At 37.3% G+C, this 25,826-nt stretch overlaps 1 protein-coding gene across 2 annotated transcripts in view; it reads left to right on the top strand.

Annotated features, from left to right (window-relative positions):
* The first annotated feature begins 251 nt into the window (after positions 1 to 251).
* PIK3C3 (phosphatidylinositol 3-kinase catalytic subunit type 3) overlaps positions 252 to 25,826 on the top strand; it is a 67,983-nt gene continuing 42,408 nt past the window's right edge. The window contains exons 1-14 of one of the 2 annotated variants that reach the window (XM_014257065.2): positions 252 to 371; positions 2,431 to 2,619; positions 3,112 to 3,255; positions 5,403 to 5,532; positions 9,439 to 9,525; positions 11,522 to 11,617; positions 17,459 to 17,530; positions 17,962 to 18,051; positions 18,630 to 18,734; positions 19,218 to 19,310; positions 19,504 to 19,689; positions 21,042 to 21,196; positions 22,408 to 22,495; positions 23,679 to 23,746. In XM_014257065.2, coding sequence (XP_014112540.1) covers positions 304 to 371; positions 2,431 to 2,619; positions 3,112 to 3,255; positions 5,403 to 5,532; positions 9,439 to 9,525; positions 11,522 to 11,617; positions 17,459 to 17,530; positions 17,962 to 18,051; positions 18,630 to 18,734; positions 19,218 to 19,310; positions 19,504 to 19,689; positions 21,042 to 21,196; positions 22,408 to 22,495; positions 23,679 to 23,746 — 1,571 coding nt within the window. In that variant the 5' untranslated portion in view covers positions 252 to 303. The remainder of the gene's footprint in view (positions 372 to 2,430; positions 2,620 to 3,111; positions 3,256 to 5,402; positions 5,533 to 9,438; positions 9,526 to 11,521; positions 11,618 to 17,458; positions 17,531 to 17,961; positions 18,052 to 18,629; positions 18,735 to 19,217; positions 19,311 to 19,503; positions 19,690 to 21,041; positions 21,197 to 22,407; positions 22,496 to 23,678; positions 23,747 to 25,826) is intronic. The other variant, XM_005528097.3, reaches the window with a different exon arrangement.

Below are 25,826 nucleotides of genomic sequence, written 5' to 3' on the forward strand. Positions count from 1 at the left end.
CCATCCCTCTCCGCCCTCAGGCGGGAGAGGAGCCATCCCTCCCGAAGCCGGACCCGCAGCCATCTCGCTGCCGCGCGCGACCACGGCCATATTGCACCCCGCGCGCCCACGCTGCTTGAGGAAGGAGGGGAGGGCGGCGGGGCCGGCGCCGCGGACGGCGGCCATTTTGGTCAAGGGCCGGCACCGATCCTTCCTCCCTTACTCAAGATGGCGGCGGCAGCGCATGCTCGGAGCGCGGCCGGGGAGGCCGGCGTTGCTGCCCGCGGGCGTTGAGGGGGCGGGTAGGGAGCAGCGTCGGCAGCCATGGGCGAGACCGAGAGGCTTTATTATGTGTACAGCTGTGACCTGGACATCAACGTGCAGCTGAAGATGTGAGTGAGCGGCGTCGGGTCTCAGTGGGAAGCGGTCACTGCCGCCCTGGGGGGGGTACCGGGCCGCCGCCCCTCGGCGGGGTGCGCTGGTGTCGCAGCCCGGCGGTGCCCGGAGACCGGCGGTGCTGGCTCAGCTCCGGGTGCCGTGTCCCTGCCAGCGTCCCGGCCCGTGGGGAGGCTGACGGGACGGGGCTGGCGAGGGGCCGGGCTGGATCTGTGCTGCGGACGCGTGTCAGATGTGCCGTGTCCTCAGGTGCTCCGAGGCAGCGATTGTCAATGAAGGCGCATAGCCTTTCACCTGTCATAGGATCACAGATTGGTTTGCGGTACAAGGGACTTTTAAAGCCTATACTGTTACACCCCCTGTCACGGGCAGGGACGGCTTCCACTATCCGAAGTTGGTCCCAGCCCCGTCCAGCCTGGCCTTTAACGCTGCCAGGGATGGGGCAGCCGCAGCTTCTCTGAGCAGCCTGTGCCAATACATCCCATGCATCAATACCCTCACAATAAAGATCTTTTTTCTAATTAATCTAAAGCTGCACTGTCTGAAGGCATAACTCCCCTGCCCTGTCACTACATGCTTTTGTAAATAGTTTTGCCAATTTTTTTCCTATAAGTTCACTTCAAGAGCTGCAGGGCCACGAGTGTGTCATAGCTCACTCCTGAGTGTTAAGGGGAAGAGATAAGCTGGTGACACTCTTCCTGCTTGTTTCCGTACTTCTGTGAAAGCATTGTGCTCTTAGTGGGCAGCTTTAGTGTAGAAAGATCTAGGTGCTGCAGCATGTAAATATTATGTATTTCTACCTGAGCATGTGGAAACACTTTTGTTGAAGCAGCAGTTACCACACAGTGATATAATTTTTTGTTTGTTTTTAAGTTCTTTTTCTTCATCACAGCAAAGAGATGCTTGGTGTAGGAGGGATGTGGCTGATTCTCAAATGTAGTGTATGTTGGTATGTTTCACTTTTCTGGCAAACTAACTTGGAGAAGCTTATTAAGGGTTGTTTAACTTTTGAACAAGTGATGGCAGTGGAAGGCGGCCCTGCTCATGACAGGGGTTAGAACTGGATGATCTTTAAGGTCCCTGCCAGCCCACACTATTCTGTTCCATCAGGAGTCAGATTCACATGATCTCTTTGATATTTCATTTCACCAAACAAAATTAAAACTAGCTTTTTTTTTTTTTTTTAGCTTTAGCTTTAGAAGTGTATATCATCCTTAGAATGCGTGTGCTAGTTCCATGCAAGTAACTTGTTCTTTTACTCTGAAGTGTTTTTTCATTGGAAACAAATACATGGAAAATGTGGAAACAAATAGGTTTTTGTTTGGTCTTATATGTTTTCCCATCACCACCACGTCACTTCCTTTTTTTTTTTTAACTTGTGCATCCACAGACACCTAATGTGTATGACTGTTTTCATTGTAGTATAGCTGATGCCTGAGAAATTCCATCAGTTCCTCTTAACAGTAACATTGCTGCAAGGCTTTAACCAAATTTTATTTGAACTATCTGCTTAATTGAGCTTTATTCTGTTGTGTATTTGAGACATGATTGACTTCCAAAACCAGTCATACATTTAATAGATGTTAAAAAATAAAGATTTACTTACCATAGTTGTTTTGGGTTTTATTTTTCCAAGCAGTATTTGGAACACATGTAATTTGGTGTTTGTTTTGTCTTTTTTTAGCAATAGCAGCATATGTCTTCTCATTTATTGTTGCCCTGCTTAAGGTCTGTCTGAGAATCCACAGGTTGTAGTAAAAAAAATTACCTCCATTTAAAAGACAAACAAGTAATTCTTGCCTTCCCTGCTCTTCCCCCCACCCCCACCTAAATCGGTACAGCAGTACATTCCGTGTTTGCTCAGCATTTCACATCCTGAGTTCCTCTCTGGTGTTTGGGTTTCACTAGAAACAAGTCATGCAAAGTGAGGATAGCCTCAGTACTGGGTAATCTAAATATAAGCTATAGAAATGTAATAGGATTTCTACTATGGATAGAATACATTTTGGTTTATTTATGTTTTCTCCTTTTCCTCCCCTGCCCTCTCCCTCATAGAGGAAGTCTGGAAGGGAAAAGAGAACAGAAAAGCTACAAAGCTCTCCTGGAGGATCCAATGCTGAAGTTCTCGGGACTCTACCAAGAGACTTGCTCTGACTTGTATGTAACTTGTCAGGTGTTCGCAGAGGGGAAGCCTCTTGCTCTTCCAGTTAGAACTTCCTACAAGGCTTTTAGCACTAGATGGAAGTAAGTGGCTTGACTTTTATTTCATATTGCTCATAGTTAGTGGGGCATCAAGTATTTCTTTCTGGCAGGAAGATTTTTTTCTGTTGTCTTCTTCAAAATGGCTTCTGTTTCTTCAAGTTTCCCTATGGTTAGTGTTATCCATCCAGCACAAAACCAACATTTTTGTGTAAAAGGTAAGTGATAAAATTCTTACTTGTGTGCTTGGGCATGACTTGCTACTTAAGTAACTTCTGGGGCCTGGAGTGATACATTTTCATGCTGTTCGCTGCCAGCCTGATCCTTGCTACACAGTCATCAAGAGAGAATATTTTTCTTTTGGTCTGTAGCCTTTTAGTCATGCTCCAGACAGGTGTTTGAATGTTAAAGCCCACAAAAAAATAGTCCATCTGCCCTAAGAAATTTTTATTCTGAGGAGAATCTGGGTTGTGTAAACTAATAGAGAGTAACTTGAATTGTAAAGCTTTATGACTAATAAAGCGTGTTTCTCTGCAGCTGGAATGAGTGGCTGAAACTGCCTGTGAAGTATCCAGACCTGCCTCGAAATGCTCAGGTGGCTCTGACCATCTGGGATGTGTATGGACCTGGTAAAGCTGTTCCTGTGGGAGGAACAACGGTCTCGCTCTTTGGAAAATATGGGTATACTGCTTTTTCTTATCTGGTGCAAATCTGAAGCTCACCTGTGAATAGTAACATAGCATGGTTATGAGAAATAAGTTTATAAATATTTTCTAAACTAGGTTAACAGTTCCATGTTTGAAGAATCAGATGTGTAGGTGATTTGCTCCACTTATTCCTGAGTGTAATTTCACACTTGCTCCAGTGTTGTATAAAACTAGTTTTCTGTATAACACCTTGGATTTTAAGATGGCAAGTGCTGAAATTAGTTCACATCTACACGCTTGTAACGCATGGATGCCAGTACTGATTAATTTTTAAAAAAATTAATTGGCTTGCAATTGACTGTGAATGCACTGTTACCTATAGGGAGTAAAATTTCACTCAGTAAATCAGCACTTTTCAAAGTTAATATGTTATGATCCAATAGAGGGTGTGTTCAGTAAATTTGTGGATGATAAGACTAAGGTGGGAAGGATTACAAGTGTGCTGGAATGCTAAGTAGTCTGAAAAAATAGGTTGTGGTCTAAGGAAGATTATGAGGCACAGGTACTTTTTTTTTTTTTTTTTAATTGATTGTTATCATATACAGAGTGGGGAGCAGTCTGAGTTTAGTGTGAATCTTAAATTTTGTGTGGTTTAGCATCGTGGTGCTCTTGTAAAATGTGCAAAGAACATTGACTACATAAACGGTTTACAAGTCTGTATGCATCAGAGACACATACACTTTTCCTTTCCTTTTCTTATCCTTTCCTTTTCCACTCAGCTGGGCTGTGTTCTGTTCTTGCCAACCAACTTCAGTCAAATTTCTGACTACTGGGAGTCTGTATCATTGAATATCTAGCAAACAGGTGTGATGAAGGAAGTGTTATGCCTAGGCAGACCGAAAAAGAAGAATGTAGAAACATTTTTCTAGTATGTACATACGGCTGAAAAATGGGGAGAAATAGCCTGTTTTGTCTTGCCAGTGGATGAGAAGTAATAAGATTAGACTGAAGTGCAGGAAAACTTCAGATTATCATTAGGAAAGCTGCTCTAACGGTGCTTGAATGCAGAAAGTGACTATAGAGAGAGGTTGTATCTCTTTCATTGAGGATACTGCTTTAACAAAAAAGAATGACATTGCCTTAAGGCAAAAAAATTGAATCTGATCAATTGGACTATGCCCCAAAGACTGCTGGTAGCTGTTAAAGCCTTAAAGCACAAAAGATAAAAATAAATTTGATTTATAAGTATTATTTCCAGCATTTGGAACTTGCATGAAATAGATGGAGAGAAACCAACAAAAATTTTTGAATGTTGTAATTTTTAAATTAAAAGCCTTGTAGTACTAATCTATGTGATGTGTAAATTCAAGGTCAGATGATCTTTCTAATTGTTATTTCTCATTTTTAATGGTTCACTTTTTAAAATGTTCCTGTCAGATGTATTTACCTGAAGTTGTTAGAGTTAAATGATCAGCTTTTATTGGCAAAGATAATGCACTTCATTCCTTGGGCCATCTTTTAGGGGAGGATCAGCACATATATGCAAGGTAAGCAGGGTTTTGCAGAGGAAAGATGTGGTCAGTTACCCTGCAAGGTTCTGTTCACTGCACACTTTTAATTATCAATTCAATTTCAAGCATTGATGGAGAAAGTGGTGTGTGAAGAGTTGTGAAGTTTTTTTGCTTGGTGTGTTTTTTTTCTGTTTTTTATTTGGCAGCTCAGGAGGCTGCTTATGCCTGTTGACCTTCAAATGCAACTTAGGTGGATAGTTTTTTAGTTGATTTTTTTTTATACTGGCAGACCTAGGGTTACTGTCATAATTTGCAAGTCAAGAAGAATACTTTCTTCTTCATTAGAAATAAAAAAACTATGAAGGTCAAGCTCTCTCCTCATTTTGTGTTTGTACCACTGCACTGACTTTGGGAATTACCCATTTTTCTTCCACTTGCCAAATAAGTTATCTCTGACTTCACAATTTTCTTCTAAACTCCATGTGCCAGTGATACAAAGGCTGTAGAGAACACAAGGTGCGAGGCACTTTTGCAGTAGAATTCAATTATGCAATTTTGTAGTTTTGGTGAAGGAAGCCACTTCATTTGTTTGCAGCAGCTGCTGAACTTTGATTCTTGACAGATATATTATTTTGAATTTTCTGAAGTGATTCTGCATTTTTCCCTTCAGTATGTTTCGACAAGGAATGCATGACTTGAAAGTTTGGCCCAATGTAGAAGCTGATGGCTCCGAGCCCACCAAAACTCCTGGGAGAACCAGCAGTACAGTCTCTGAAGATCAAATGAGCCGCTTGGCAAAGGTAATGGATTAGCAAGTAATGTTTAAAATGTTTGTGACAAGCATGCACTTCACTGGAGAGAAATGAAAACAGCTTCCTGTGCTGTTTTCTCATGTGAGAGCTCTCTTCCTTTGGTTAAATAGGTGTTTCACAGGATTTATACAAAGGAGTAAAGCAGATAATATTTAACTGCTTCTGAAGTGGTTTTTTTAAAAACCTTCTAATGTGCATAGCATTCTGTTGGAACAACTTAAGATCTAAATTCTTTGTAAAGAATGAAAATGTGAATATGCCTTAAGGATACTTAAAGCCAAAATTCCATCAGGTTTAATAAGAGAATCTCCTAACTGTGACTTGTGAGGACAGTCTGGTTTCTCCATCCATTAGCTTTGAGACTGTCTGGCATAGTGTTCAGAAGTGTGTGACATACCTCTGCATTAGAAAGAACTTGAGTAGAACTTCAAAAATTAACCCAAATTTCATTCATTTAAGCTCATGAATATATATATTAGTATTTTCACCTCCAAGCTTTTGATGGCGGAGTATATTCTTGCAATCAAAACTACTGGAATTCATCAGTGTGTTAGTGAACTGTTTCACTGTCTGATCTCTGATTATTCAGGTAAGCTTAACCCAAGCTTTCCAAACTCCTCAGTCCACTTATTCAGTGATTCAGTGATTGACTTATTCAGTGAGCTTTTTCTTAATCTTAGTCTCCCAGGTTTTATGTACACCTTGTAGGACTCGCACTGAAAGATAGAACCATTTTCTCATCTAAAGATTTATGACAGTGATAAATTAACTTCCATTTAAAGGTCTTTGTTTTATTAGTGCAGTTTGCACTGAATTTGTAATGGAAAGTACATTAAAGCCGCTGGTGCCCTGTTTCTTGATCACAGTGGAATAAATGCCCTCTGACATAAGGAAACTCAGTAGAGAGATGCTAAATATCAAGTCTTATTTCCAGTTCATCACATGTGATGTATGTAGTGGTTTTCTGAGAAAGGCATTGAGAGTGTTGGCCATCCCTTTCATGTTAGTTCTGTTATGCAAGCATTGCCATTCTCTCTCTCTAGCTCCAAAAAGTACAAATAAAGTAGAGTACTTCAGTCTTAAAATAGCTTATTCTATTTTAGCCTGTTTTTTTTGGCAATTGGAAGATGATGGCCCAAGGCCTCTGAGAAATAGGTGGGAATTCTTTCACATCCTATTTGAGAGTTGTAGTTAATGGCTAATAAAAAGCTAGTAGCATCACTGACCCCATTATTCTCTTCTGTAAGCTGTTTTGGGAGATGATAATTTCTGAAAGAGTTGTGTTTTTACTGATTTTTTTTTTTTTAATAAAGCCATTTTACCATCAGATGCTAGGGAAATTAGTAGGGTTTCTGAGTAGCGTGTGTATGGGAGCTTTCATTTGCACAGCTGTTTACACAGCAGAGAAGGTTCTTGTAATGTGTCACCCCTAAATAGCCTTTGTTCAAACACAATCAGCTTCAGTTTTTCTGTGACGTATTCACAGAATAAGTTTCTGAATGCCTCCTCATGCTACTCTGTGTGAAGGTATATTTAAATATAGGTGAAAAGACTAAGACTTGGGTATGTACACAGTGAGTTTGTGTGGACTTTGTTTTTCTTGGTTTGGGTTTTTTTTTTTGTTTATTGAACAGACTTGTCCAGTGTTGTGGTATTGATTGATATCTGGTACCAGAGCCCAAACTAGAGTCCTTCAGATAACAGGTAACTTTGGAGAAGAGCTTGTGAAAAATATTTTCTCCATCTGAAAGATAACTTCTCTTGACATGCTTCTGAGTTTATGTCTGTATGTGTTTTTTATTGTTACAAGGAATTTGTATAAAACCAATGACTAGGTGGTCAAGGAGTTGCATCCTTTTACCTTAAATAATTGATATTGTGGCAAGTCTTCCCTTTCATGTTGAGGTGCCATATGGTTGTGCTCTCACAAAACATATGAATGTTGCTAGTAAAACTGCTGATGAAAAAAAACATGGCTTTGCATTCTGGAGGCATTATGAATGCAGATTTTTTGTGTACTAAGGAATACTAATGGGAAGAGTCTGGAATATTTTAGCATGCTCAAACATGAATGACGTTAAGATGTTTCTCCCATGAGTGGTGTGTTAATTTATTCTACTTAAACTTAAAGTACTCTAGGTCTTTTTGATCCATTTATTTCCCTCACACCTTCTGCTGGCTGAATGAAATTAGATAATAATAATGTTGAGATACTATCTAAAGGGATGCATCATACTTTGTAGCTGATGATGAATGCTTCTTTCCTTGAAGGGGATACACCAGCTTCTCTCTTATTTTAAACTTTAAATATTAATTCAAGACAACAGTTCTTCATGTGTATCTATATGCTCACAGATCTTCTAGCTCTTGTATGCAGACCTCATTAATTGTTGTATTACAACTTTTTCCTCTATAAGGGAGATTCAGAGGTTTCAAATATTAATAATTTTCTTCTGAAACACACAAAATAACTTTTTTTTTACTTTATTCTCTTGTGCAGTGAACAAGAAACTGAACTAAGAATTTGTGACCAAGTTTTTTTTCCCCAAGATTTTGATTAGACTGACTTTAGACCAACATACTTGTGCCTGTACTGTTAAGACATCAGTGAGGATTTGAGGGAGAATACTGTACAGTTGGTGCAAACTCTTCACTTCTCTATCTTCGCAGTCATTTTTATTTTTAGTGTACCTCCAGTGCTGAGCTATGGAAGGTCAAGTGCATATATCTGACAGACTGTGCAACCTGGACATCTCCCACTGTACCCCAAGTCTTAAATATTCTGTGTTGTTTTTCTGTATTTAGACCATCTCCAGTTCCGTGTGGAAGCAGCAGGCTGCTGTTGTGTTCTCCTGCATCCAGTACCTTCATTCCTGTTGTCCTAGGTCTCTGTATATTGCCTGTCCCCTAGCTAGACAAAAAGTGACAGTTGGTGTCACTGTATGGTGTGTTGACATTCAGATGCTCATGGGTGGGCAGGCTGACCACAGAACAAAGTTAACGTAATAATGGTTGTAACCTATTTCCTACTAAGAGTAATTTTAAGGGGTCTCTTTGCTGCCTCTTTTTTAGACAGATACTAATTTCTTTAAGAGATGAAGGAGCTTCATGTTTTCTAGTCCCTCTGCGTCTCTTGCATTCTGAAATAATTACTAATTTTTTTTTGAAGAACACTTGTCATTCCTTAGCAGCTGAAAAAGCAATCTTCATATTTGTGTGGTCTACTTCTGGATGTTTCATAAACAATTGTGTTAGCGTATCTGAAATGACAAGTAGTATGCTCTCATCTTATCTTCCGTTCTTAATGAGTCCTTTAAACAACTTTCTTGCTATTGCTACAGCAATTTGTAAACATAGGAAAGAAACTTGAGCTACTTATCAAATGACTGCAAGAGAGAGCAAGCTGTCTATGACTTGGTCTGAGATCTTCAGTTGACCCAGTTATAGTCCCAGTCTGGAAACCTTTAGATAAGGCTGACACAGGCAGAATTATTCAGTATGGATAATTTTTGAAGTACTTAATTTTTGTTTGGCTTGGTGAGTTTTACTGTGTGAAACAGTAATACAAAAATAGGATGCCTTTCTTACATTACTTTAGTTAAGAAATAAGTTTCTGTTTTTGCTGTGTTAAAAATGCAAAGGTGATGTGCTTGGATAATTATTATGGTCTTTGCTGGGATTGCTATTTTAGCTAGTAGACTTACTTTTATGGCATGGTTTGGCTGTTTACGAGGTGTGTACTGTGTTACTCTGTGTATGCTGTACAAGGTGAGGTTTTTTTCAATTCCTTTATTTTTTTCCTCTGACTTCATATTAGTATCTCTGTTACAGCTTTAGTGTTCTTCTTCTTGCTCTGAACAATTTAAACGTTATCATTGTGTTTTTTTCATGCAGCTCACCAAATCTCATCGGCAAGGTCACATGGTGAAAGTGGATTGGCTGGACAGACTCACCTTTAGAGAAATAGAAATGATCAATGAGGTAAGTCATTGTACATCAGGTTTGGAGTTTTGGGGGGTTTTGTCATGCTAACATGAACCTTCACTTGTTTAGGAGATGTAACTCTCTTAACTGCTTGTTTTTTTTCTTCAACTGCCAGTGCATAGGGTAAAGGAAAAAGTAATTCTCTGGAAGCCTGAAGTTGTTATTACTTTAGCAATAATGAGAATCATAGAATAGATTGGTTTAGAAGGGACCTTTAAAGGCCATCTAGTCCAAGACCTCTGCAATGATCAGGGACATCTTCAATTGGATCAGGATGCTCTGGGCCCTGTCCAGGCTGACCTTGAATGTTTTTGGGGATGAGGTTTCTACCATCTCTCTGGACAACCTGTGCTAGTGCCTCAGCACTCTCACAGTAAAGTTCTCTCCCTTCATGCCCTTGTCTAAAGTGCCTCTCCAGCTCTCCTGCAGGTCCCCTTTAGGTGCTGGAAGGGCCTCTAAAAGCCCTGGAGCCTCCTCTTCTCCAGGGTGAACACCCCCAGATCTCCCAACTTGTCTGCAGAGGAGGGGTACCCCTGCCCTTGGGGCATCTTAGTGGTCTCCTGGACTCCCTCCATTAGATCCACATCTTTTTCATGTGAAGGTCCAGAGGTGGATGCAGCTCTGCAGTTGGGGTCTTTGCACAGAGGGGCAAAATCTCCTCCCTTGACCTGCTGCCCACCCTGCTGAGGAGCAGCTCAGTACACAGTTGGTTTTAGGGTAGCCAGTGCATGTGGCCAGGTTATGTCCAGCATTTCATCCACCATGGTACACAGCTGTCTTAGCTGTTTTCAACTTCAAGTGAACTTGATCATGGAAGACAGGCTTTATTAATAATTTGGAACAGCTTGGAACAAACACTGTTAGGCATGACTAACTTATCTCTAGGATTTAGATTGTGATGGGAAGCTTTTTAGACATTTGGCCTGTTCCTTGGCTTCAGACCTGTTCAGCTTTACTTTTTTAACTTTGGTTGCTGAGAAGACATTCGTAAGTTTTGAACGAATATTTAAAAAAAAAAAAAAAATCTGGTAGTTTAATGCCTAAATGGGATTTTAACCCTCATTGAGCAAAATCAACTCAATTATTTAATTTGGTATGCTCGTCTTGCACAGAGCACTGCTTTTTCCTGAGCCCTGAGAGTTTTGTTGTCTTATTGGTAACTAGAGCTTTGAAAGTCAGATTCCTTTTTAAACTAAAATCTGTGTTTTATAAGCGTCTCTAAATATGTTGATGTTTTTTAGAAATTAGCCTATCATCTTTATTATCCTTTTTTTTTTTCTTTCATTTTTCCTCTTCACTGACAGTAAAAGTACAGTGAAATAAGTTTCAAGACCCGTGCTTTAAACAGGAAACTACTTAATCTATGGTGGAAAGTCAAGCTATTTTGAATGCATTAAATGAACTGAAATTACTCATTGTTAAACTTCTTTCTTGTTTTCCACCCAGATTTTAAAATTTTAAGCACTTTTTCTAGGTAAAGCATTTAAAAAATGAGCGAATCTTCCTCTGAAGATCAATAAGCTGCAAATCTAATCTTGTAGTCCAAGTTTATTTTGTCTCTTTCATGAAGTTGGTTTAAAAAAATGATTCGGTTTTGCTATATCTTCTGGTATTTTTGCTTTGATATGCATAATTATAGGTAATGATTTAGGAAAAAAAACAAATGCCAACTACCCAGTGGTCATCTGATTATTCTGCATTTCAATTTTTCATACCTTTAGCCCACAGTTGGAAGCCGCTGATGAAAACAGTTTTTCATCTGTTAAGTACAAATATGTATCATGAAATGGGAATGTAAGGTAGTAAGAACTTCAGGAAGGTGATATAGTCTTAAGTAGTTCTATGAAATGATTAACTAAATAATTGCTACAACAGCTGATAACCTAATTAATCAGTTACAGCACAAAGGATGTAGGGTAATTGCTGTGCTGAGAATGCCGAAGATTGATGCCCTGCAATAAATGATACACATCTGTGGTGGCTCTTTCCTCAGAGGGAAAAACGAAGCTCCAATTTTATGTACCTGATGATTGAATTCCGTTGCGTCAAGTGTGATGATAAAGAATATGGAATAGTTTACTACGAAAAGGTATGTGCCCTGCAGGCTTTATGGTTGTCTTTAAAAAGCAGCATATGCAACTAAAATGAATGGGTTTTTCTGCTGAGATGAAATATCCTGCTGCAGTAGAGGAGCAGACAGCTGTCAGTGGCAACTGCTTATGTACATATAAATCAAATAGTATAGATGCAGCAAGATTGCAGATGTCAGTCATTTGTGTAATAGAGTTCAAGATTACAAAATTTAACAAGTGTAAGTGATTAAAAACTTTCTGATTTATAGTTCCTTCAGTCATCCAGCAGTACTTTCCTAGTAGCTGTATGTAAAATTATGACTTAGATCTGGAGGAAATGTACCTGTATGGAGTGGTAATTTTGTAAAAGATGAGTTATTAAAACTTTGCACAGGAGCTATGCAGGTGAACATTTTCTGTGAAATGAACAAATACGAGTAGAAGTTTAGTCTTTTGTACTGAAAATGCTGTGGAGTAATTAAGTAAAAGGCTTCTGGATTGGAATATCTTGCATCTTGCTGTTTATGAAACAGATCTGCAAAGTAATGCCTTCATATTTTTGTAAAGTTAAAATTTAATGGGATGAAGGATTAACAGTGAACAGTGAGCTTAACAGACATCAATGTGGTATTGGAAGGCATTATCACTCCTAAGGTCCTGTGTATTGTGAAAAGACCACTAAGATGGAAAAAGCAGCATAGCTGTAATCTTGGTTTCAAATAAAATTTTTTCTTAGATTTTTTAATTGTGTTTGGATTTGTAAGAAGTCAGGAAGCTACTGAATAATGCAGCTTTATTGGAAAGAGGAAGAAGGGAGAAGAAGAACCTCAGAGTGCTCCTGAGACCAGGGACACTAATTTTAAGCAGCATTTATTTTGGGAATTTTAAAAAGACTTAATTTGGGACACAAAATGTTAACATAATGGAAAATAGATTGCAAATATTTCTGTTTATTTGACTGTTACTGGTTGACCTGGACTGAAAGAGCTGTGATCTAACTTCAAGTTCTTGAAGAAGGCAGTGAAAAACACAGTAATAAATAGCAAAAATCAGGATTAAAAAAAAAAAAAAAAAGGATCAGAATCTGCTTCAACTATTTGATATATTGCAACTTAAGACTTGGAGTTTTTTTGCTTTCAGGAATGTTTTCTGAGGGTACAGTTTGGTTGGAGGGGTACAGAATTGATTTGATTTTGTTTTTGTGACTTCATTTTTCATTTATTTTAGTTTCTTGGTGAATTTTGGTTTCTTCTTCAGTTTCTTGGTGAATTTTGGTAATGTGGGTGAAAGTGTGTCTTAGGCAGATGTCTAGTTGTTTCGCATTTCTTTTTTGGGAGTGTACAGTGATACCTCTCTACACATTTGATATCTTTTTGCCTTTAGAATAGCTTTTTTCTTAGTGCTTCTGTACACTTAACCTAGAACCAACAATTGTAGAGGACTGTGCTGTTGCAAAACTATCTTGTGTTACTAATCACAGTGAAACCTACAATGTGTCAGATTTCCCCAAGAACAAAATTAAATTATTTACTTCTGTGGAGATTAAGGAAATACTCATCTGGAGAGTATATCAGAATATGATCAAAATATTGAAACTTTTTACTAACAGCTAGCTCTTTACATGAGACCATGCTATACCTTTCACAGTTGCAAACATAGGAGCATGTGGCTTTGTGTCCTCTTGGCTTTTTTCTTTTTATAAATGAACATAGCATTCCTGAAAATGACTTCCCTCCCTTACCTCCAGCAAACTGCCATTTTAGATGAATTCCTGATTGACACACATTGCTTTTTTTCCCCATTATTATGGTTTTATAGATGTGCACAATACAGGAAAGAGGATTCAGACTCCAAGCATGCATCTTTCTTTTAGCAGATGTTTCTGAAGCATATTAAAAGTGCATGGAACAGAATAACTATGAATTGGATGCACTTGAAGAAATAAAGTAACTGAATGTGTAATAGTACATATTAGAGCTATAACTAACTGCAATTTGAGGGATTTGTTGTTACAAAGTAGCTTTGCAACAAGTTCTTAAACCCTTTTCTGACAGCAGTAGGAAATGATACATAAATTAGTGCCTGTTTTCTCAGTTTTGTCATGCTTCCAATTACAGTCTGCAGTCTTTGCATCAGGCATCACCAATCCAGTGCACCAAGCATAATGAAAGAAGGTTCTGTTGTCACCTGCCTGTGACCGATAGTCTTAGCGGAGATTACTTGTCACTGTTTTGTTGATATATTTGTTTTCAAGTGTTTAGGAAGAACTAGCCTGTTAAACAGCGACTGGTAGGATTTGAGGTTCTTTGACTTGGCATTCAATTACAATGAAGTGAGCTGGAGGTGTCTCTTTCCATGTTCTCTTTTAACTACATTTAAATACAACATTCAAGACGTGAGGGATAGGGTCTGCTAGTAATGACAGCATCACTTTTGAGTCTTCATTTAGGTAGAAATTCTGTGTAACTTACCATATACAAATAACACCAGCATTTATCACTAATATATTTTTGTGCAGGTTTCAAGTGAAGCACATCTTTGGGTAAATGATTGCACTGCTGCATCCAGTTTATTAAAAAAGATAAATAAATTTGATTGTCAGAGATCATTTCATGTATTTAAAGGAAGAAGTAATGTCTACACTACTTCTGTCTTTGGTGGGGGAGATGTTGGTTTGCATTTGTGCTACTTTAAATGGTGTTTTGGTTAAAGAATAGGATAAATAGAGCCTCTTTATTTATGCCTGAAACTGATTTTTGGGCTAGTAAAGAGGGAAGTTGCTGATTTGGAAGATTCTGCAAATTTTGTGGACTGTATTAAATGGATTCTAATATTTGCAAAAAGTCACACACCTTACTGTGAAGACCTTATTGTAATGAAATATCTGCAGAGCTCTGTAACACCACAGTTTAAAACAAATTAGTGCTGTTTAGTACTGATGTTGCTTTTGTTTCTTGGTGGCAAAATAGCAGGTCTTTTCAGGGTCTGGCTGTGCTAGGAAGTGTTGCAGCCAAGAGGAACAGATTCACAGGGGGAAGAGGCTGCTAAAGGTCCAGTGTCTGCACCATGTTCTTGTGCTCTGGTCTGTCTTTCCTCACATTCCCACATGGTTGTTGACAGTTAGAGAATGTCAGGGAATTCTGAGATTTCCATGAGGTGAACTAAAGCTGTCTGCATGGGCATGATCAGGAAAGACACTTCAAAAGGATGCACTTGGCCAAATTCAAGTGCTAATTGGTTTGGTTTAGTAAGTTTATATGGTCAGGGTTGTCATGCTGCACCTGTTGCTTTCAAGGTATAATGGAGAATTACAGAAGGGTAGTTAAACATCTGACATTCTTCACAAGACAGCTAATGTCACTGTGCCTACTTGAGTATTTCATTAAACAGTCTGTTTCAAAATGATCACTCTTGACTCCACAACTTGTCCCACGAATGCTTAAAAATACTTGTTTTCATGGCAAGTTTTGGTTGAGCTTCAGGCTTTGTTCTGTCATGCAGTGAAACACTGAGAATGGTTTTCCTGGTGCTTGAACTGAATAGCTCGAACTTGTCAGCTTCACTCTACAGCATAATTTGACTGCATTTAAAGAGTTTAAAATAAAGTCATTATCATGATTCTTTTGAAAGGTTCCAAAAAGAGTTGCCAGCAATGAGTGTACAAATCATTCTTTTAACACTAATCTTGTGGAGAAAAACTCCTTAACCTTCATTTATAAACATTTTGACATGACACACTGGAAGGCTTTGCTCGTTTATTAATTTTTTTTTTTAGTTTTGTAAGTAAGCAAACTTTAGACAATAGTGCTTTTATCATTCTCATCCTAATGAGTTTTGAATTTTTAATGTCTGCCACATACTTCTAATTATGAGGTAAGTGCTCCACTTTTACTAGTCTGAAACCTTTCCTTTTCCAGGAATGTATCTGATTTTTTTTTTTTTTTCACTGAAGGAAAGATACAGCAGTGGGTGTTACTACTGCTTATCCCTAGAGAATCCTCATAGGACATGATACTATAAAGAGCTTGAATGCTTGTTAGTAGCAAGTTAGTAGCTTGTCGCTACTGAATCCCCTCCTGTGTCAAGTCTTTCATACAAGGTCTTCATGTCAGGGTTCTAAATGGAGTGGAGACTTGCCATTGGGAATTGGAATCTTTTATTTCTATAAAGGCAAAGTCACATTGCATTCTTATAATTTAGAACTGGAGGATAAAGTATTGGTAGATAGAAATCAGTCTGACATCAAATGTGCTTCTGAGAAGAAGGATTCCCCCCACCTGCAACAATTTCATTGTTTTTTATATGACTTGGCTTTATGAAACTGTGACATAATCTGAGCATTCTACCTGGTGAGGTGGCAGAGGCTTAGTACAATGTGAATGTTGATCTATCACTGTGCCTCCAGCCCAGTTTAGTCTGCTGTTAGTGATGCAGCGTATTATGTCATTATGGAAATACTTCAGTGCTATTATTTCTGTGCAGTGAGGTCAGAGCTAAGTTCATTATTTAGGCAGTATGCTTTCAGAACAAAGATACTGTAAGCAAATGTCATCTTTGCCTCTTCAATATTTGCATGCATCCTTTTTTTAAAATACTAATGAGAAAAGCAACCTGCTCATGTTCTGGGACCATCGCCAGCGACAGGCAGCCTGTATGTTTATTTCTCTTAACTAGGAAGGATATGTGTGTTCTTACTGCTTTTACTTTGACTTTTGTCAAAGTTGTTTCTTCAGAAAGGCATAGGACACTAGTAAATACAATTAAGTGTCTTTCTGAAGAAGCATTTTAATAATAAGAAATATTTTACTGTAGCCACCAACACAAAATTTATGTAGTTGGAAAAAAATATATTACTCCTGGGAGGTTAATGGCAATTTTAACCCATGTGTCTTGTTAGTGATGAATGATTCTCCCCCTTGAAACAACCTCTCCTTTGAAAGTTACCTCTGAAAAGTATAAAAGTAAAGCTATCCCAAAGGATATATGTGGTTGGAAAAGTAGAAAAAAAAGAGGGTGAGGGCAGAAAGAACCTGAGCAAGTTACCTCAAAACTTCATGGGGGAAATGTTCATATGTCAAAAAAATATTCTGATCTAAGATTTACAGCAAAATAAATGAAAATAAACTAAGTATAAATATAGCAGAACACATGTTATGCTGAGCTTGTTTTGTTCTGAGTTTGACAGTTTTGTTCTGTATTTTAAATTAAATGTCCTTTCACAGCTTTTATTAATGCTTAGTTACCCTCTGAAGGTTACAAAGCACAAAACCACACTGCTGTGTATCTGGAAGACAGAGTTGCTACTTTTGTAATATGGTGGCAGGCTTTTAATTTTTTTTTTCTTTGTGTCTGATTCAAACAGGAATCTTCTCCCTTCCTTATTTAGGCAGCACACATTAGACTCCTAAGCATCTAGTCTCTGACAGATATAGTTACATATATCTTTATATATTTATCTATGTTGAACATTTAGGAGATATATTCTGCAAGGTGGTGCTGTTTTCTAGACATCTGTTCAGGTTTGGTGGAAATACAGAGCCTGGTTTTGTTTCTCTTCAGGCTTCCAGAGGACATATCACAATGGTGGCAAATTTCTCCTCTCACCTGTGTGCCAGCATAGGAGTGAGCTGTCAAGCTGTGTCTCCTCCGGTGAACTTTCATGTCTTGCCACATCATTTGTCATCTGGGAAAAAGACAAACAATAAAAATAATCTGTTTATTATTTTATTTTTTCCCCTTTCAACTGTCAGATGTTGAATCATTCTTCCACTGTAGTAGAGTTTACAATGCATTAATATGATATATTTTCTCCCTAAAAGTTGAGATGTTTAATATGCCCTCAACTTTTTGTCATTCAGGATGGTGATGAGTCATCTCCAATTTTAACAAGTCCTGAAATTGTTAAGATTCCAGATCCCCAGATGTCTATGGTAAGCATGCTCCATGTAATGCCATCTGTATTACAGTTACTGTTGAACTTTCCATATGTGTAGATGAAAGCTTGCCATCTTAAATATTTTAAAATTCCAGTGGAAAGATATATTTAACCACTTGAGAAATACCAGTGGGTTTGAATTTTATATTTATGGTTTTTTCTATTTCTGCTGCTGCTAGATTAAAATACAAGGATTGATTTAATGCTTGTGTTCACCTCCTTTTTTCCATGCCTAATGTGCTTACTTCTGAGGTGTAAGAAAGTAGAGAAGGGGGGTTGTTGGTAAATGAGGTCAGAGGGGGGGAAGATTAGAAGGAGCTGAAGAAGAGGAATATAGAATTTAGAGACTGGTGCAGTAACTCTTGGTCGCTTCCTCTGTTAAAATGTTTTCTCCCTACACTCTCTTGTATGTTGTCTTTCATGTAGACAGTGCCTAAATACAGTTCTAGAAAAGATTTCCATTATTGTGGATGCCAATTCAGTGGGACTGGTATTGGCAGCTTTGGGAACCTTAATGTAAGTGGGCTTGTACTGGCAACACTGTTTGAGCACCGTGCAATCTAACACTGCAACAGCAAGTGTGACAATGCTGGAAACTGCCTTGGCTGCTGAAAACTCGTTGGCACTGTGGCTCCTATTGCGGCTCCTACTGTTGCTAACATGGTATTAACAGTGGGACAAAGTTTTTGAGATGTTTTTTCTTGTATACAAAGCTTTATGCTGCAAACATCATTCTAAAGAAAATGTTTATGAAATGTCTAGCACGTTTGAGTGCTGTCAATCACAGATGTGTTGACTAAAATGCTTATATTTTGCAGCAATTCACTGAAAGGCAAGGTAGGGTTTGTTAATATTAAGTCATAAACTGAAACAGACCCCCAAAACTCCCAACAACCCTCCACATATTATTAAAGGAGTTTCTTTGTAAAATAAACAAAAAAAAGCCAGAAGACGCTATACTTTCAGATTTGAATTTTCATTGCCTTCATGCATTTTTCAAGAGACTGGCGAGTCTTCACTGGATGGTTTTGTTTCAATAGTAATTTTCTCTGAAGTTTAGTATTTATAAATACTGACTTACTCTCTGCGTTTAGGAGAACTTAGTAGAAAGCAAGCATCACAAACTTGCTCGAAGTTTAAGAAGTGGACCATCTGATCATGACCTGAAGCCTAACGCAACTACACGAGACCAGCTTAATGTAAGTCAGTCATATGATGGCTAAGTTCAATTTTATTAGGTAGGTTGGTAATAATATATGGTGACAGCTTAAGGAAAATACAGTTAATTTCAGTTTATAGAAAATAATGAATGAAATGTTTCAGAGTGCTTAGTTAGAAGGGCCTAACTCAGAAAGGAACACAAGGTGCTTGTTAATTTATTTTTTTTAAACCCTTTAGGGAGGTTAAGAATGTGTATTTTGTGCCTGTCATGTAGGTGTGAATGATACACTTAAAAACAACCGTCTTTGCCTGCATAGTCAATTCAATCAACCATTGATGTTGATCACCATAACTGAGGAGCATCACTACGATGCCATAGCTTTGTGTTGTTGAAAATACTTTTTTTTCCTCTAGCTATTTTTGTGTTTTCATTGTTGTGCTTTCTCACAGTATACTTTATTAACTTGTTGAGTATGCCTGTTCACATTTTTAAACTCACTTTCTGACTTTGTATCAAATAGATCATAGTGAGTTATCCACCAACAAAGCAACTAACATATGAGGAGCAGGATTTGGTGTGGAAATTCAGATATTACCTTACTCATCAGGAGAAGGTAAGTTGAGTCGGTTTGGGCTGGAAGGCCTTTTTCCCTTTACTTTTCCTTTACTTTTAACAGTAAGCTTTTCCAGGTCTGTGCTGATGTATCTATAATCTGAATCTAGTTCTACCTTTGTGTGAACATTAATGTTTGAAATAATTTCTTTTGGCTAGCTTTTTGCTGATGGATTGTCCAATCTCCTATGTAGGCCTTGACAAAGTTCCTGAAGTGTGTCAACTGGGATCTACCACAAGAGGCAAAGCAAGCACTGGAGCTCCTGGGCAAATGGAAGCCCATGGATGTGGAAGACTCTCTGGAGCTTCTATCATCTCACTTCACCAACCCTACAGTGCGGCGCTATGCTGTCGCCAGGCTTCAGCAGGCTGATGATGAGGTATTCACTGGTCTGTGGGTACATGCAAAAGTCAGCTGGTCTCAGAATTTTTACTCTCATTGAGTCCTTGAAATGTTTGCTACTTTTTATGACATTTTAGGAATATTGGTAAAGGAAAACAAAAGACTGTTCACTGTGTTGCTATTTATTTTAAGGTTTTTGGCTTAAAATAAACTGCTTAAAATAACTGCTGTCTTGACATTATTATGTATCACACACTGATAATTGTCTTAGCATGAACAGCCAGTAGTAGCTGATTTTGTTAAACAAGGTAAAACAGCAGTATGCTCTCCTCGAAAACCAGTGATAAATTTTAAGTGTAAACCTGCGGAAGTGCTCTGAACTTTAAATAGTCAATGAAAAGATTTTCAGCAGATCCATCTGGTGAATTGAAGCAGTATATCATCATACTCTTGCTGAAGAAAATGAGTTGAAGATTATCAGTGGAAATGAAGTCTTTCTAATTGTATACTGATTAGAATGTGATGAGCTGTGATTATGAATAGAGCCCACTTAATAGAATCTAATATGTTCAATATCAGTGATTTATAAGTTTTATTTTGACAGTTAAAAAAACCGCAACAAACCCAGGTTTGAATGTATTACCATTGAAATCTTGAATCTTTGGCAGTCAATAGAGTTTAAAATAGTGAGCATAAATATATTTTTTCAAATCTACTTAAATAGCCTAGGTCATACTGCTTTGACATAAAAAAAGGACCTTTTACAAAGTACTGGAAGGTAACTAAACAGAAAAAGCTGAATGGTAAAGGCAAAGAGTTGATTTTAAACAGCAAGTGGTCAAAATTCTGTTCTTCAGTCTAAAACAAATTAGATATGTGTTTTTTCTCTTAGACCCCCAACTACACAAAAGATTAAAAAAAATAGTCCATAAGAGAAGAGAATCTCCATTCTTGATACTGTAGTCCAGATTTTATGCTTGAATTTTCAATTTTCTTCTTGTGAGTCACAAACTGAAAGCTTTATTCTGTGGATGCTGGAAGTAATAAGGGCAGCTTCACTAAAAAGAATTTTAAAATAGTCATTGCACTTGAATATTCACTAAACTAGCATTTACTGTCTTTGAGTAACAAAGAATAGTGGAATGATAATTCAGTATCTTTTGGGAGTAAAACTGCATCCAACACCAGTGTTGCTATAGTATATTGCTTGTTTAGGGAGACCTCAGTTTCTGTGTTGTTAGAGTACAACTAACACTAATCACTAAATCCTATTATTAATTAATAAATTCTGACTAAGTTTATGTGTAAATTAGAATTTTTTAAACGGAAGGAGTTATAGTTTTCTTTGACTGACACCCTTATTTAACTTGGACTTTTTTCCTCCATAAGGATTTGCTGATGTACCTGCTACAGTTAGTCCAAGCACTGAAATATGAAAACTTTGATGACATAAAGAATGGCCTGGAGCCTAGCAAGAGGGACAGTCAAGGTTCCATGTCAGAAACTATGACAACATCTGGTTCTAATGCTCCAGAAATAGACAGGTAAGAAGCTTAGACTTTGAGCAGAAAGGCAGAAACATGTAAAATTCTAAGTCATCAAATTGTTTCTTCTTTTTCGGGAAGCATTACATATTCAACATGCTATTTTATAGTCTGAACATTAAAAAAAAATCCAAGAAAAAAACCAAACCAAACAAATCCTGAGCATTCATGAAATGTGTTTCCTGATTGCATATAGATTACAGAGCAAACAATGTTAAAGTTGTGGCCTTTGATCTTACTGCACAAGAGAAATAAAACTTCTGTAGAGCAGGAAAAACACTGCCATTGTTTCCTTCTGTATTAGCAAAAGTTGTCTTCACTGAAGTTATATGAGGTTCCATTCCCATTTCCTCAGAGTGTGGATGTAAAAGTCCGATAAATTTGAAGTGGAAAGAGATTTCATCCTGCTTCTGCAAAAGAAGTATAGGGGCAGACTTGTGGAAGCATACCTTGTATACTCTCAGAAATCTAAAAGAAAGACTGAGGTAGCTAATAAAGTATTAAGCAAAGCGCGAACAAACTTGGTAACCAAAATCCTCTCTGCATATTTGTTACAGATTTTCAGTATTTTCAGTCTTGAGCTTCAAATGACTTGTGACACAAGGGTGTATTTTTTGTGTTGCAGTTCTACAGCTTTTCATTGATCTTTCTGCAAAGCTGTAAAAGTGGGTGTGGTGGGAAGGGTGGTTTATTTTGAGGCTGTAATACTTAGTTGTTAGGAGAGCTATTTAATGACTTCCTTTCAGGTAAATTTACCATCTGAAAACTTTGCCTTGCAAATAAGCATTTGTCTACTCTGTTATATGTAGTTGCATTTGAAAGACTAGTGCTTGCAGGTGTTGTGTATTAGCAGTTCATCTTAGAACATTTGAGAAAGCTCCTGAAAATGCAGATTTGTTGATCTGCTTATTTTATATGGAAGATGTAATAAAATGCAAAGTTTGTTTAAGTGAATGTCCTTCACAGGCATAAAATGTGTAGCTTTCTAGGCACAGATTTTTGCTGTTTTCAGGAACTGCAGCTGTCAAAGTTGCTGTTCATGCAGTTTGTTCTGAAACAGAGTTGGGATGCTACCTTCAAAGATACTTCTCTTCCAGTTTTCTGAATTTATTATGCTGTGGAAGTGAAATTCATTGTGATTTTCATGCATGCTCCCTGGCCTCTAAGCAAGAACTTTGAATCATGCCAATTACGTGTTTTCCTTTGTGTAGTTCCCAGATTATGAGTCCTATTCCACCTGTTTCCTCTCCACCTCTTACTTCTAAGACAAAAGAGCTTGCAGAAAATGAAAACCTTGATGTAAGTCACAATTTACTTTGTATTTATTCTACTTTTCTAGTGACCTAGTACTGTTTCATGCTTTTGTTCCTTTGGGTGTATCTTAGTGAATATTAAAAGTGCCCAAAGAATATAGATTTAATGTAAATGCTAAGAAAATAGCAATAGCTTAACTGAATTTTTTTTACAGGTCGTCTATTTATGTACATGAGAACACTATCCAAAATTGGGGGACTGGAAATGGAATTCTTCATGAAATTAATGTACTCTACTGTAAAGGAGAAAAATATTATGAAATAGCAAAGGCTATCACATACTGATTAGACACTGACAACTGCATATGTTCGAGATGTTCTAAAACAGTCTTTTAATAGAAAACAGTTATCCAAATATTTCAGTCTCTGTAATCTGTTCTTTCTGTAGCCGTATTCTTCGGCATGACATCTTTTTTGAACCTAAGTGAGACACTGTGTTGATTTACTTCTGCCAAGGACTATATTCAGTTTATGCCAGAAGTAGACGAGTAATAGGAATGGGACTGGAGGAAGGGAATGATAGAAGGTAATTGAAGGAATCTGATTTTAATCTGGTATGCGGATTAATTGGTCTTTGAAGTAAAGATCCATTCCCTGTTGCAAATTGTCCTATTTGAGTCTTAATACTGCACAGAAAATAAGCCTCAAATTGAGCATATCCATAAAGATACACAAATTTCTTGCTACTTGGACTGTTAAACCTGAAAGAAGCAGCTAAATGCTATGTATCCTATACAGATTTGTTTTCTTGAAATGTAGAACCATCTTCAAGATTGTTAGATACTCTGGTTACAAAACAGAGTGGGAAGTCTCTTTGGGGGTTGAATGTTACAGCATTTACAGCAAGATGTAATTGCATAGGAGGAAAGAGTAACATATTAGAAATTACATAAAAGGTTTCTTTTTGGAGAATATCCTGTGCTTTTTGTATGTTGGTAAATATATTTCTGGACTAGTAGTGTCCACTTTTAGTGGTGTTGCTGGATTTAAAAGAATATTTAAATTAATGTGATTTAAATGTTAGGTTGGATTGGATTCAGATTTTAGAAGGGAATATATCTCTCAAAACTCTTTCATTTACTGGTGTTTTTCCTTAACTTTGTCTGTCTCTCAAATGCTTAGATTTCTTTATAACCTAATTTTTTTTGCTCTTCTTAAATACCTTCCAGCAAGATCTTTGCACTTTCTTGATATCACGGGCATGCAAAAATTCCACGTTGGCGAACTACTTATACTGGTATGTTAGAAATTGTTTATTTATATTGTATCAACATGTATTTGAAATCAAAGCTATAATGCCCAGAAGGATACTCATCAAAAGATGACCTGTCTTGAGAGCTTCAGAATCTCAATTTTTCTCAGGGTAAAGTAGTAGATTTAAAACAATATGCATTTGAACATAGCAGTTTATTAAATGGAGGCTTATAAAATGCAGAAATATATTTTGCTGTTAGACAAAAGAAGGTGATGCCTAGGACATTAGGTACAGTGTTATAGAAAGCAGCCTAACTATGTTAAAAGTTGTCATTCAAGTTATTTATGGTGTTGAGGAGGAGATTAAGTTCACCTTTTCTCTGCTTTGCTGTCTGTGTGGTTGTATTTTTTGTGCTTACAATGTTTGACAGTGTTGTCTGGAATATTGAAGTTATACACTTAAATATTAATCAAAGGTGTATGTTACAAAGATTCATAAAGCATTATTTTTTTTGTTGTAACCTAATTTTAGCTTTATTCCATTTATAGTTAGGAGCACAAACAAAATGTCATTGCAGATATGTGCATTCTTAAGTGAGAGCTTTAGTTGTAAATATTAGTTCATCTATACTGTAGAGAGGTGGGAGTGCTTAGCTTAGGATCTTGCCTCAGCTCAGTGGTTTATGAGTAAATTTACATGTCTAAAGGAGTTATCTGCAAGTCTTCTGGACAAGCATTTGCAGGTAAGAATTTTCTCATTTGAAGCAAGCTGAGATGCATAAATCTGTACTGTGTGAAAGTGTTTCTGTGTGTATTAGTGTACGCACTTCTGCATATGCACAGCACACAGCTATTTACTTTGTATATATGCATGTGAAAAAAAGCAAGACCTTAGGTGTCTTTTACATGGCTAAACCTAAGTCATGTGATTCTCATTTGTAATCTTTGTAGCTGCATCAAATAACTAAAAATACTAACACATATGATCATATAGTGTGCTAAGAGCATTCATTACAGATAAGTTGTGAATTGGGAACTAAGTATGATATGTGCTGTAAACTTAGTGAACTTTTTTTTATAAAATTCTTACAAGAAACCTATAAACTATGCTGAGAGATTCCATTTATAAATTTAATTGTTTTTAGTAGGTTGAATTATAAGATACTTAACTGAATGACTTATATACATTTGCAGGCAGTACATACTTCTATTGCAGTGGCCAAAGTTAATGTTCAGCTTCATTAAAAATTGCTATTAAATATAAATTATTAAAATAATTGCAGACTGAATTGGTGTGAGTAGAAACCAAGTGTTTGACCTAATCAAATATTCTTCATTAAGATAAGTGTTGATAGCTTAGCTTATTTCTATCAGGCTGATAGAAACTGTTCTCTTACATTTCAGCAACATCTCAGACACTCCATCTGCAGAAAGTTCAAACATCCATAACTCTGTGAAGTTTTTGTCTTACAACTTAAAAAAAAAAAAAATTTGACAAAACAAATAAGAAAAGTCCACCAAGCCAAAAACCTAGTCAATTTATTCTTTGTTTTCTTTCCAGACATCTTAATTTCTCACTGACAAAATACAAATGTTGCAGCCACTGTTTGAGCTGACGTAGCCATAAATCCTCATGGCTCCTGATCAATTGTATGTTTCAGCTATCCAGACACAGCATGCAGCTAAAATAATCAATGGAAAAAGTACAATAACCCTTGAAAATGAAACCTTCTACTCAGTCACTTGTCATTGTAAAGCTATCCTGTCCTTTAACAGTGGCCTCAGAAGTCAGTGCTTTTTCTGTCTCTTGGGACATACGAGACACCTACCCAAGTATGAAGCATTACTCTTAGTCTTTGTTTCAAGATAGCTTTGAGAAACTGTCCAGGGCTTTTTAGAAAATGAAGATGAAAATGGCAAGTTTCAATTCATTACTTCCCCTTTTCCAAGTTTAGGTGCGCAGACTTTGGACTTAGTTTTATACAGATATTTGTGAAAGAAAAGTATAATGCTGCATTAGCAAGGCACTAGAAGGAATTTTTAGTTATATATTTCATTGGGGTTGTACACATGGAATAAGTTACATATGCCTTATTCTAGTGGGTGTATATATTATGTATTTA

Source organism: Pseudopodoces humilis, chromosome 4 (genome assembly GCF_049639895.1).
Source record: "Pseudopodoces humilis isolate 2021_Gansu_Grassland_sample_001 chromosome 4, ASM4963989v1, whole genome shotgun sequence".
NCBI classification, from domain to species: domain Eukaryota; kingdom Metazoa; phylum Chordata; class Aves; order Passeriformes; family Paridae; genus Pseudopodoces; species Pseudopodoces humilis.